General features: G+C 39.6%; 1 protein-coding gene across 1 annotated transcript; it reads right to left on the bottom strand.

Annotated features, from left to right (window-relative positions):
• Positions 1 to 242: 242 nt before the first annotated feature.
• On the bottom strand, positions 243 to 12,245 carry LOC309559782 (interferon lambda-3-like; the record flags this gene model as incomplete). Its single annotated transcript, XM_082263216.1, has 5 exons — positions 243 to 332; positions 2,976 to 3,056; positions 3,166 to 3,309; positions 7,037 to 7,114; positions 12,186 to 12,245. The coding sequence occupies 5 exons, from the start codon at positions 12,243 to 12,245 to the stop codon at positions 243 to 245; spliced, it is 453 nt and encodes a 150-aa protein (XP_082119342.1).
• Between the last annotated feature and the right edge of the window lie 961 nt (positions 12,246 to 13,206).

Genomic DNA, 13,206 nt, shown 5'->3' with positions numbered 1-13,206 from the left:
TCTAGTGGTGGGTAGAAAAGTCCCATTTAATGCAACATATACGTCTAAACACATTCCTCTACGACACTCATTAGAGTAAGTTCCTTGCACCTTGTGGGCAGACATGCAGGGAGACAGCAGGACACATCCTTGAGTTGATTATTTGGATTGATAGCATGATTAGTTGCAGTAATAATTTAGTATAATGTAAATGTAGTAATTTTTCCTTTGTTGATTCTGTTCATTCATGTTAGTATAGGTGGCTATTGGTTGAAGGCCCAGCATGTCACATCTTCCACTCTCAGAGTTATGAGGTTAAGTAACACAGCATGCTGAACACAATCAAGCGGTACCTGTATTGAAAAATACAATTAATTGAGAATAAATGCTTTGTGCAATAGCTTATTTTTTAATAATTTTGCCAATTACTGATATGAATTAAAAATTATTATATAATAATATACATTTCACAAAAAAAAAATAACGTTTTACAATATGCTTAAACAGGGTTAGTTCAACTTTATGAAAGAAACTGCCTATGCAGATAAGGGACATCTCTAGATAAAAACAATCTGTGCAGCTTTAATGCCTTGTACACACGCAAGGATTATCGGCCGACCGATCGGCCGTCTTTTGTCCAGTGTTGTTGTGTTGGTTGAAATGTGCTCTAGACTGCACAAAAACCAACTTCAGAAGTGATGTCATGTACTGGTTTACTTTCCGTGTGTTTTTTCTTCTCTGAGCATGCCCAGTCTTGCTCATCAGATTTTTGTCTGCCGAAATCTGTACTGACTGACGGAAAATCGGCCGTTCTGTTGACGGCCAACAAAAATTTTATAGCCTGCACACCATATTTTGTTCGGCTGAAAAGTCGGAGTCGGTTGTCGAAAGCATCATACTAACAAGCCGAAAATCGGCCGATCGGACGTTGGCCGAAAATTCACGGCCAACTATCGATGCGTGTGTACAAGGCATTACCAAGGTTGAATAGAGCCCTTGCTATAGGTGCAGGCCATTTACATACCTCCCGAAGCCTGACTGAAAACTCCCAGGATGTTGATAGCATGTTGCTAAGTGAGGCCCAGCTGTTACTGTTCACCTCCACTATCACAGGAGTGAGCTCTTTCTCTGATTCAAACCCCCTCACATGCGCTTTTTCTCCCCTGATGCTGTAGAACAATATTACCTGGGCCGAACCTAGCAACATCCTAGCAACTTTCTGGGAGTTTTCCAGTCAGGCTTTATGAGTAATGTAAATGGTCTACACCAACAGCAAGGGCATTATTCAACTTTAGTCAAAGCTGCACAGTTTGATTTTATCTACAGACGTTCCTTATCTGGATAGGCAGTTTTTTTTCTTTTGTTTGTTTTTTTGGGTAAAAGGTTAAGGCTACGTTCACATGTGGGCATAGTGGATCGCGGGCAGAATCACCGCGATTCTGCCCGTCATCCGGAAATCATTGCAAATCGCGGGACACCTGTGCGATGCCCGTGATTTGCAATGGCACCCCAAACACTGTGCGATGTTGCCACGATTTCCGCCTGCCGAATCGCGGTAACATCGCGCAAACAGAATCGCGGGAAGCATAACGCCCAAAAAAGGTACAAGAGCTTCTTTTGTGCGTCATGCGTCCCGCGATTCTGTTTGCGCAATGTTACCGCGATTCGGCAGGCGGAAATCGCGGCAACGTTGCACAGCGTCTGGGGTGCCATTGCAAATCACGGGCATCGCACAGGTGTCCCGCGATTTGCAAAGATTTCCGGATCGCGGGCAGAATCGCAGTGATTCTGCCCGCGACCGCTACGCCAACATGTGAACGTAGCCTAACTGACTCTTTACACCTGTTACTTTCAAATAAATGTGCACACATTTGATATTTTATTCCACGTTTACCCTCATTTTCTCATCAGCATTACATATTTGACTAGGACTGAACCAAATAAAACATGCCCATGTACATAATGCTTAGGAAGTTTTTCCTGCTTCCTAGGTTAACTTTCACTCCCAACCATGGTATACTTTTTTATGTATCTTTGACCGAGGGAAGTTGCAGCCCACTAGCAATATTTTTAAAAAGTAAGCTTCTAATTTTAGCCAGAAGAAACTGTAGCTGTACTAAATTCAGAATTCTTGCTTAGTGTACCTTAAACCGCTTGTGACCAAAATTTAGAGAACACCTCATGGGCTCCCTGGAAGTATACCTTCTAAAGCCTGTGCTGTGTAACCTCACCTCCCTTTACTTTTATTTTTACTAACCCCTTTCAAAGTTAAGGCAGGTATGAGTCTGCTTGATGGCTGGGAAAAAGTCTTATTACTTGAATTTATTTTTTTGCCCGCATTTCCATACTAGCGTGATACATATGAGTAGGTGTCCTCAGATCACCGATTAGTGGACTAGTTAAATACAAAAATGCTTGCTTCAAAAACTAAACTACTGAGTGGGTCAGCTGTGCCTAATGCAGATATCTCAAGGTTTTAATTTAAATTTTGAATAGAGTTTGCTTTTAGGGTAATTAAATTGGCACAACAACTCGGGCAGTGGGAGCTAATTACTCCCAATATATTCATTTTATTGCTTTTTATGTTATTACATTAATAGTAAGGGTGCCCAACCATTAAATATACAATGTTTCATTCTGTTCAGGGATTGGTGCCAGTTTTGACTATAACACAGTTGAGATGTTTCCTCAATAGCAGTAACAGGCCATAGCAGGCTGTTGCCCTCTATCAGCTAATGTCAGAGTCGCTCAAGACTCTGGAAGAATCACAACCATACTAAGACCAAATTGATTTCATCTTCCCCATTGACTTTAATGCGTTTTGCCAAAATAGTGACATTTTCTGATTTTCAGCAACATTTTGGGGAAATTAAAGCTTATACTTATCCCTTTAGCTTCCAGGAAGTTCTACAAGAAGTCCACTGTTCTCCTACCACCCTGACTACTCAGAGAAACTCCTACAAATTTGCCTTAAATGACCGGCCTGGGACACTTACCTCTTCCTGAAAACGCTGGAAATGGTCCAGCCAGGTCTTCAGCTGTGGAGAGGCAGGTCCACTATATTCCATGGACTCCCTCTGTAAGGGACAGATATAAAACCGTTATGGTACACATGAACATCTCTTTTGGCTTCTCATCCAGTAACATGGACAAATACATTAAAGTAATAGAATTAAGTCAACTTACACAAGTCATCAGATCATCCTTCATTTTAAGAAAAACCATAAGTGCCTGTGTTACAGGGTCAGTGACAGCAAAGGTGGACATGTCATTTAGTACATCGATGGCTAATGATACTTGTTCCAGGGTCAGCAGCAGACCATCACTTGACTGCAAAGACAGCAAAACAAAAGAATACAGTGTGAGAGATTATGCCTGTTATATTCTGCGATTGTGTAATGGGCCGAGGTAATTGAAATGGATGAAACTTTGTGTTAATCAATAAATATGTTTATTTATTCAAAAGTAATAAATTGCAGTAACCCAAAGCTAGCAATTATTCATAATCTTTAACTGTTCTGACTGTTGTAATATGATGGAGGGTGAAATATAATTGGCTGAGGTACGTTACTGCAGTTGGCACATAATTGTTGCTCTTTGTGTTGCTTTGCTATGTTAGTCTGAATGGGGTGAAAGTCAATTGAATATTGATTGTGTTCTTTCCGCAGGTAGCAGCTGTGTGCGTGTAAAGCAGCAAGGTACAGAATCTACTGTGCTCACTTGTCTCTAAATTCTTTCTCTTTGTCTCCTGCTCTCTCTGATTCTATTTCTATCTTTCTACCCCATCTATTGTTCTCCTTCTTATCCTGTCTTAGGCTGGCCATAGATGAAATTATTTTCTTTCCTTCTACCATGGGTGGAAGGAAAGAAAATCGCCCCGATTCCCCCATCAACACAGTTCATGTTGATGGGGGAATCCCTCCCGCAGAGCAAATGTGCTCTCCCGGGGGGAGTACACACAGTGAAAATCAGACATGCTGGCTGCACCCAAGTGGCTCAATTGATCAACTAGGGTACAATCAGCCTGTCAATACATGGTTTGAATCTTGGCTGGTCCCTGCTGGTCAAGGTTCAAACGGTCTATGGACAGCTTTACTTCCTCCATCTCTCTATCCCTCCTCTCTTCTTTCTATTTGCCTCTCCTCTCCCCTATCTCCCTCTCTACTTCCTCACCTTATCTCTATTTCTCCCCTCTGTATGTCTAACCTTTTATTCTCTTCCTCTTTCTATCTACCAATGTTGCTACCTCTCACCTTTAGGGATATTCATACCTGAAAACAGATGTCCCTAATAGAAGATTACCTCTTTAATACTATTTAACCATAAAATTGTGTATTTCCCCCTAATTTTTGCCCCAGTGACAGTGATCACCTAAAACAATTAGAGAAGTTAAGTTACACCCAGTGGACCCATGAACAAAAAAAAACCAACTTATTGCTTGGGTCTGTGCCTCCGTTAGGGAGATTCACCCTCTCTATTTGTCCTGTTTACTATTATCATTGAAAGTAACAGAAAATCCAAAAATTTGGGGTTGTCATTAGAACAGTAAAGGAGTGGAAATCTTCCAAAGAGGCAACTACAGTTCTGGTGACAACCAGGGATTCCCTCACTTTGCATGAATTTCCTCCCACTTCCTGTATTGGCTATACGACAGAAAATGAAAGGAAATCTCTCTAATGAGGCCCAGAGGCCAAAAAAAAAAAAAAAAAATAGTGTTATAAGTCCCCCTTACTCTATCCAAAATGAAAAAAGGATTTCCTTTAGTTCTCATATAAAGTGATACCAAACTCTGATATAAGAAAAAAAATCTATTCAACCATATTGGAAAGGTACCTTCCCCTAAGCAGAGACACGGCAAAAAAAATTAAAACTAAGGTTTTAAACAAAAATTATATTCACCTATGTATTCCGAACTCAAAAATGATCCTTCTATTGCTCCCAGCCTTCTCCAAATTCCTTTTCTTTCTACTGTGACCTTAGTTACTCTTACGAGGTGGCTACGTCATTCTCCATGATCCCACTGTATTTAGAACCATAGCCAACCACTCTTGCTCACTACTGAGACGGACTTTGAACTATGGACTATGGGATTTGTAGTGTGCATAGAGCAGTGCATTTGACTGCAACTAATGTGCACTACTCTTTCCAAACAAACTGAAGTGAGCAGTAAAGAAAAACGTTAGGAGCTCACCAGGGATGTTACGAGGATGCAGAAAAACACAAAAAGAAACAATTTAATGAAAATGGATTACATGGACCTTCAAGTATAACTAAAGGCAAAACTTTTTTTTTAGTTTTGGATAGAGTGGAGAGAGATTAGATCTTCTGTTAGGATTTTTTGCTGTCTGTGGTCCAGTTAGGGAGGTTTACCCTCTCTATTTGTCCTGTTTACCATTATCATTGAACGTGAAAGTAAAAGAAAATCCACATTTTGGGTTGTCCCCAGAAAAATAGAGGGGGAATCTTCCAATATGGACACTAGTTCTGGTGACCTGGGGGTTCCCTAAGGAATTCCCTTAATTTGCAGGGATTTCCTATCACTTCCTGTTTGGCTATGGTACAGGAAGTGAAGGAAAATCCCTGCAATGGAACACAGCTGGAAAAAAATAAATCTGACAGGGATTTTAACCCTCACTTACTCTATCCAAAATTAAAAAAAAAAAAGTTTTGCCTATAGTTCTACTTTAGGTAATGGATGTGAATTGATTATTTTTGGAGAATAAGGATATTGTTTAGTGTCACTTTAACAGGGGTTAGAACACTTCCCCAAGCTTACATGTTGCTACAGAACAACAAAGCTGAATACTCTGTTAACCCTTTTTCTATTTGCATTATTAGTCTATTATCAAGGCAAGCTTTGGGGGTCTACTGCCTTTTTCTAGGTCCATGCTATACTGAAACAAGGAAGTTTAGCAGAATGTTAAGACAAATCAAGATTTTTTTCAGAGATCATTCTCTTTGCAGGTCCTAATATTTTAGGAAAAAAGAACAGACTTCCAAAAGTCTGTACTTAAAAATCAACTGTTTGTGCACATAAAAACAGTATTTCCTGCAGTACTGTAGTTGCAAGTGCACCAATACACCTAGAATCACCATTAGCCCTGCTACAGAACAAAAAGCATCTCACTTTTCTTTGCAAAAAGTAAAAAGGCATCTTATCTCACCAAAATTTTGGGAAAAAAATTAGGTATTTTGTCTAATTTCACCATTTTGGTAAAATGCATTGGAGACAATGAGAAAGGTAAAACCAAGGTGGTTTTTAGGTGTTCAACAAGCTTTAAATGGCTCCTGAGAGTTACAGAATCTCCTCTGTTTATTTTTTAATTTTTTTAATTTTTTAACTTTTAGTATTTGCATTATTTATGCTTTTTGAGAGGAGTATTTCTTTTAAGGTGTACACCAAATGCACCTAAACAGAATAAAAGCAACAACTGTTTATCAACAAAACCATGTGGTCAGCACTGCCATGGTAATCACATGGCTTTGGTGGAAAATAAAGTCATAAACCATGTGGTCAGCACCGCCATGGTAATCACATGGCTTTGGTAGAAAATAAAGTCATAAACCATGTGGTCAGCACCGCCATGGTAATCGCATGGCTTGGTGGAAAATAAAGTCATAAACTATGTGGTCAGCACTGCCATGGTAATCACATGGCTTTGGTAGAAAATAAAGTCATATCATTTTTTTTTCCAAGTACATTTCCAATAAGCAGTCTGCATGTTGAAAATTTAGGCTAATTTTGATAAAATTCAGAAAAGGGGTAATTGGTATTTTGCTACAAAATACATTTCAGCACAACTTCTTCCACTCATCCTAGGTGCCTATCCCTTTCTCTCCCCCTAATTCACTCACCTATTCTTTCTTTCCTGTGTTGCATACAGCATTCAGTTATGTATTCATTCATTTTGGCAGAACATATTACAATTAGAATTTTATGGGTTGCACTTTGAATTAGCTTATTAAAAAACAAACTAACAAACAAACAAAAAAAAAACCAAACCTGAAAGCGTATGCAGTAAGTACATTTTATATATCATTGTTAATAGGTTCTCACCGTAAGGTCACATGCAGAAGGTTTGTGTCTCAACATTCTCCTGTAACAGCTCATTGCCTTAATGGACATGGCATTTTCCTATAAAATACATGACATTTCATTGGAATTCTGCTGATCCATACTGTATATGAACATATTCACAGGGCAGGTGTCATTATAAAAGGGCGGGCCCACATTCAGAAGATGACCATTTAAAATCTTAGAAATATTAAAAATGGAGCCTCGTAATGTCATCATAATACCATACATCTCTATTGACTTTAGCTGAAACCTAGAGACACTTGTAGGCGGTGAAACAGTTGAATAATTTTGCTGTGGTGTATTTTTCTTTCTGTCTGTCTGACTTTCTGTCTGGTCTGGATGGGGATTATAAAATACAGGAGAAAGAAGGTTTGAGCCATCCAGTCTCAGTAAGGAGCTACCCATGAGAGGATGTAGTCGTCGGAGGATTGATATTCAATGTACCCCCCAAGCAGGACCCTTCAAAGAGATTATGAACTTGGATGTGGACCGAAGCTACCATATGGAAGGGCATTGATATAATGTTATGCAATGTTATGCCATTATCTGGACTGATGTTCTGTCACTGGGATTCAAAAGAAGCTGTTCAATTGCAACATTTGGCCTGGTCAGTATCTTCTGAAAAGAGTGTGAGTACTACATACTGGTACTTGGGTATAACAGAGTAATGTGAAGAGGATGAGAGAAGGAGAGGAAGAGCAACCGACTTGGGATGGGAGTGGTGGGGGCTAGGAGAGAGACAGTTCCAATAGTGGGATGGTCTGGGTGGTAGGATGCACGCCACTGGGCAGCAGAGTTTCTATTATAATGGTCCTCAGCCGTGGCACAGGGCTGTTCCTAGCGACCTGGCCTGGAACCACAGTACAGCAAGGCCTTGGACGTTTAATGATGTGGCTCCCTTTCTAGCCTGAGGGCAGGATCCACCATGAAAGTGAGTGAAGTTAAGAGCTGATGGGAGAGATGGTGCTTAGCACTGTCACTCCCAAATGGTCTCTGAGTCACTGGTAGGAAATGTAAGGTGGGCATTTCCTTCTGTTTGTGGGGTCTCGGTTAGTTAAAATTACCTAATGGTCAGAAAGGGGGTGCTAACCCACATGCTAACACACTAGCAGACCAATGGGGGGGAATAACATAACTGCCCAATACCAATTTTGGGATCTCTTCCTTCATTCAACTACTGGTCAAGTAAAAACTTCACTGTCTATTCATGTACAGCTTTACTGAATGAGCTAAATCCAGGTCTATAAGACAGTGGGAGGGGTCCCAGCATACATCTGACCCAAATTTAGTAAAAATGGTTATAGTTTTTGAAGGCAATTGTGCAGCTGCCAGGTCTAAAAAAATTATATGTCTGCCCTTACTTATGGAGATGGGACTTTCCACATTTCCAATGAGAAGGGAAAAACATAGATGCTTCCAGTCTTCCTACACATTTGATTATGGTTCCTATTTTATTTACAGATTACCAAATTACCAAAAACTTTTTGAATTTTAATGCCCCATAATTCTGTATCTATAATGTTATCTGATTTTGATGGGAAAATGGGTTTGGTTAGTTCCAAATGCGTAAGCGGCTGGAAGAAGCATGTGGAGTAGGGTTTAAACCTGTCAAAATGTGAATATTGAATTTACATTGGTTTCTGACAAATACAATTACTATTCCCAAAACAATAAATGGAGTAAGCTGATGACTGGAAATAATAGTTGAAGTTTAGTAAATGTAAGCGCAGTATCCATAAATGCATTACCAAACCAATATGTCTACTGTCAAAGATTTGAATGCAGTAGGGTGATATGTCGTTGGTTCTTGCTTGCTTCGCTCTGCCATGCTTTATCAAATTAGGCTGAATGTGGCAGTGAGATTGTTCATGTGTCTCTTTAGCCTGAAATGATTGATATTCTGGAACAATAGTTTGAAGTAAGCTCCTTTTTGTTCTGGTCTAAATACTTACATGGCCATGTTGTAGCTGTCTGAGAACTGTCATATCAGCAGAAGACACGGATAAGTAGCGGGACAGCGGACACGGCTTCCCATGGGGACGTCCACTCACCACTGCAATTAGAATGATCAAGGCCAACAGTCTGATGTCCATATTGGTAGTGTTGGGCTAAATTCTGTATTTTTGGTTTGTATTCAAGAACCTGTACATATGAATTGAGTTAGTGGTCATATATGGGATCAATTTCTTTTCAAGTCAGTTTTTGTAACAAATGGTAATTCTTAATGTTAACATCAGGAACACCCTAAATTCTTTATACAGTGGCATGTTATATAGATGATTCTCCATTCCACCACATAACATTTCATATGCAAAATAAATGCATGAGATTGCTAAGTTGTAATATTCAGATCCAAGTTCTGTGTTTCATTCATTAAAGTGACCCTGTCACCAGAATGCAGGTGAAAGCGAATAAAAATCAAATATTTTAAATGCTTGCTCATGTTTCCATAAATCATTTTTTTCTTCAGTAGCAATGTGCCCTTAAACTTACTAGAAAATCTGACTACCCCATAAATGTCATTTCTCCATCATAGCCCCCTTTCTCTTTTCACATAATAGCCCTTTCCTCTTCTAGGACTGTCTAAAAAATAAAATTACACAAAAATTTGAATCCAGCTGTATCAAATTGATTTTTTTCTCATCCAACCATTCAACCTCATCTGGTATTTATGATTACATTATACAGATATTATGTCAACCCATTCTTGTTCAAAAGACTGAAAATGAATAATGTCAATGTGCAATGCAAAAGGCAATAACTTATAGCAACGGATCCATTCAATAGAGTCAGAAAATTGAAAGAAGTCTCCCTGTTGTTATTAGGAGTTACTACCCATCATCAATCTTTTCAAAGGCTCAGCCTTACTGAATACACCTGAGTATTTTTTGTTATACAGATAGTTGTTCTCAGAAAAATCTTCACAGTAAATGATACAGTTAATAACATTTTCAGCTGCACATACTCCAAAACCATAATGGAACACATCCTTTCATAGAAAGCAATGGTTACAAACCCCAGTCCTTAAGTACCCCCAACAGGCCATATTTTGGGAAGTTCCTTTAGATAAAACAGCTGTCATATATACTAAGCCATTATCATTAATTTAAAGGCTAAGTCCACCTTTTACAAAAAAATTACAAATGCACTTATATTTGCATGAAAAAAATTGCATTTATAATTTTTTTGCAAATGAGTCTGCAAGGGACTGCAACCGCAAACAGTGGGTCGTGGGTGCAATACCAGGCTCCTGCAGACTCTTCCTCCAGCTCTATATATTTGTCTTGAGGTATGAACTTTCAGTTGGAGAGCTGAACGAAATGTCAATGGACTATGAGTGTGATGATCTCTGCACTTGTGTTCCATTGAGGACTACAAGTCTGTCTGTGGTTGGTGGTGGCAGACGGGACTCGTAGTTATTTAATTCACAGATCTCCGCACAGAGCACACTTTTCAAAAGTGGGGAGAAGAAGGCCTCTTTTACACGAGCGTTCCGTATGTCCGTATATCACCCCATCCATTTGCGGGTGATATACGGACATAATGCATGTCAATGGGATTGCGGATGTCAGCGGATGACCATCCACTGACATCCGATTTGTGTCCTTTGAGTTCCGTTTCGTCTTTTGGAACGGAACAGAACCCTATTTTTCTTCCGTTTAAAAAACGGAAAGGACGCAAAATCGGATGTCAGCGGTGTCATCCTCTGACGTCCACAATCCCATAGACATACATTATGTCCGTATATCATCCGCAAACGGATGGGATGATATGCGGACATACAGACAGGATGACACAAGTGTCATCCGTGTCCGTAAAAAAACAAAAAAAAACAAGTGACTGAACGGACGACAAAAACGGAGCGCCCGTGTGAAAGAGGCCGAACTCATGCATGCTTTAAAAAAAAAAGTTCCAATTTGCAACAAGCTACATATTACACCCTAAATACAAGGGTAACAGAGTCAAAAACAAGGGTGTCCAACCTTTTGACCTTCCTGGGCCACATTGGAAGACGAGGAATTGTCTTGAGCCACACATAAATTACACTAACAATAAGGATAGCTGATGAATGGAAAAGTTGGCAGATCACAAGTTACCGATCATTGATATAGATAATTGAAGTAAAATAACTTCATTTTTTTGTAATATTTTGTTATTATAAAAGTAAAAAAAGGGAACATAAATTTAGTGTGATATTTGACTAACGCATCAATATCTGGTTCGATGAATGTGGTAGCAATTCTCAATGAATTCTCAAGGTGCTCATCAGATATTTGGATTCTAATTTTGCCCTTCGTGTGTTTCGTTCTTAAAAAAAAAGTTGCTAACAAATACAGGTGCTGTCAAAAACTGATGACATGATCAAGAGTGGATATTTTTCTTTGGGAAGATAAAACTTTTTAAAGTCCAGTAAAGGGACTCTGTAGAAATTTTTCTGCGGCTGCATGTGTTCGCTAACGCCCCTTTCCCACATATGCGACGCGATTTTACAATGCGATTTTGATGCGACTTTGCCGCGATTTTGAAAGCAATGGCTATATACCTCAAAATGCATTAAAATCATGCCAAAGTAGTGCAGGAACTACTTTGAAGTCGGTGCGACTTCAAAACGCACTGATATGAATGGGGCTCATTGAAAATAATGGAAAACGACTTGTCATGCAATTTTGCGGTCCAAAATCGCAGGACAAGTCGCACTAGTGTGAAAGGGGCCTTAGTGTAAATGTATTTACAAATAACCCCCCCCCCCCCAAAAAAAAAAATCAAAATTTTTAACTAAGTTTACAATTTTGTGTTGGTCCACATTTATAGCTATCTAGGGCCACATGCAGCCCGTGGGCCACAGGTTGGACACCTCTGGGTCAAAATGTGGCATTAGCCTTTAAAGCACCTGTGCAAAGCGAAGGAAACCCAAAAAACATTAACTGTTGGAGGTATCTGAGGACTGAGGTTGGGAGTCATAGAGCTATAGAGCAGGGGTCTTCAAACTACGGCCCTCCAGTTGTTCAGGAACTACAATTCCCATCATGCCCAGTCATGTCTGTGAATGTCAGAGTTTTGGGATGTGTAGTTCTGCAACAGCTGGAGGGCCATAGTTTGAGGATCCCTGCTATAGAGGATCACTTACCTGTTCCTTTTCTCTGTCAGTCTCCAGAGGTGGTCTCAGTTTAAATGGAAGTCTCGCCATACTTCTTCTTTTATATGGCACAGTTGTAGAGAAGCCCTTCGTTTTCATGATGTTCAGATGGCTTGTCTATCGTTCCGAATACAAGTGACAGCGCAGCGGGAACAATCCACTGGGAACTTTGATACCACTTTTACTTTCTAGACAGGTGAGAGAGAAGGTGACGTCAGATGGCTGGGAGAATCTTCAGCTCCTTTCTTCTGCCAGATATCATATCTCCGTTTATAATGCGCAATAAAACTGTCACACAGCAGAACCTCCATACTGTCCTAGGTCACATCTCAGTATATAACATTTACTGCTTAGATGTCACATCCAGGGGGGTAACTACAATAATGGGGCCCCATAGAAAAATGTTGATAATACCCCCATGGACCTCTCTTCTGACAATGTCAGTTGGGACAACAGTGCAATTTATACCAATTGATAAAGTATATCTAAATCAAGGACGGGGAGCCTACTAACTCATTTTACTACCCTAGCTTTGTAGTTTATTAGTCTGCAAATAAAATAAAAAAGTTATATTATTTTAATTTCATATTATTACATAATTGTTAGTGCTCCTATGCATAATAACTCTATAAACCTAAAAGTGGTAAATCCTCACCTTGTAAAACAACACATTCAGTTTAAAATAGAAATGAAAGGCAAAACATTTTTGTATAGATATAAAAAAACATTATAAATACCTTTTTTTCCCCCTCTTTTTTTTATAAATGATCACATTCCCTCTGTTCTCAGCTGCAAAAGAGCTGGGGGAGGAGAAGTAGTAGCACATTGATCTTCCCAGTGAATGGCTGTGCAGCGGGCAGCGTGTCAGGACAAGTCTGATCATTGGAGTAGAGCTTACTGAGTTCCCAGCATAGCTAAAAAAACTGACCACAATGTACTTTCCGGCTTAGTGTAGTCAGTTTTTAATCGGAAAGCAAGGGGACTGGCAGGGAACACCAGGGATTTCACATGA

The sequence above is a fragment of the Pelophylax lessonae genome, assembly GCF_965119305.1.
Source record: "Pelophylax lessonae genome assembly, chromosome: 7".
NCBI lineage: Eukaryota > Metazoa > Chordata > Amphibia > Anura > Ranidae > Pelophylax > Pelophylax lessonae.
Note: the sequence above shows the minus strand (reverse complement) of the source record. Positions and strands in the feature narration are given on the sequence as shown.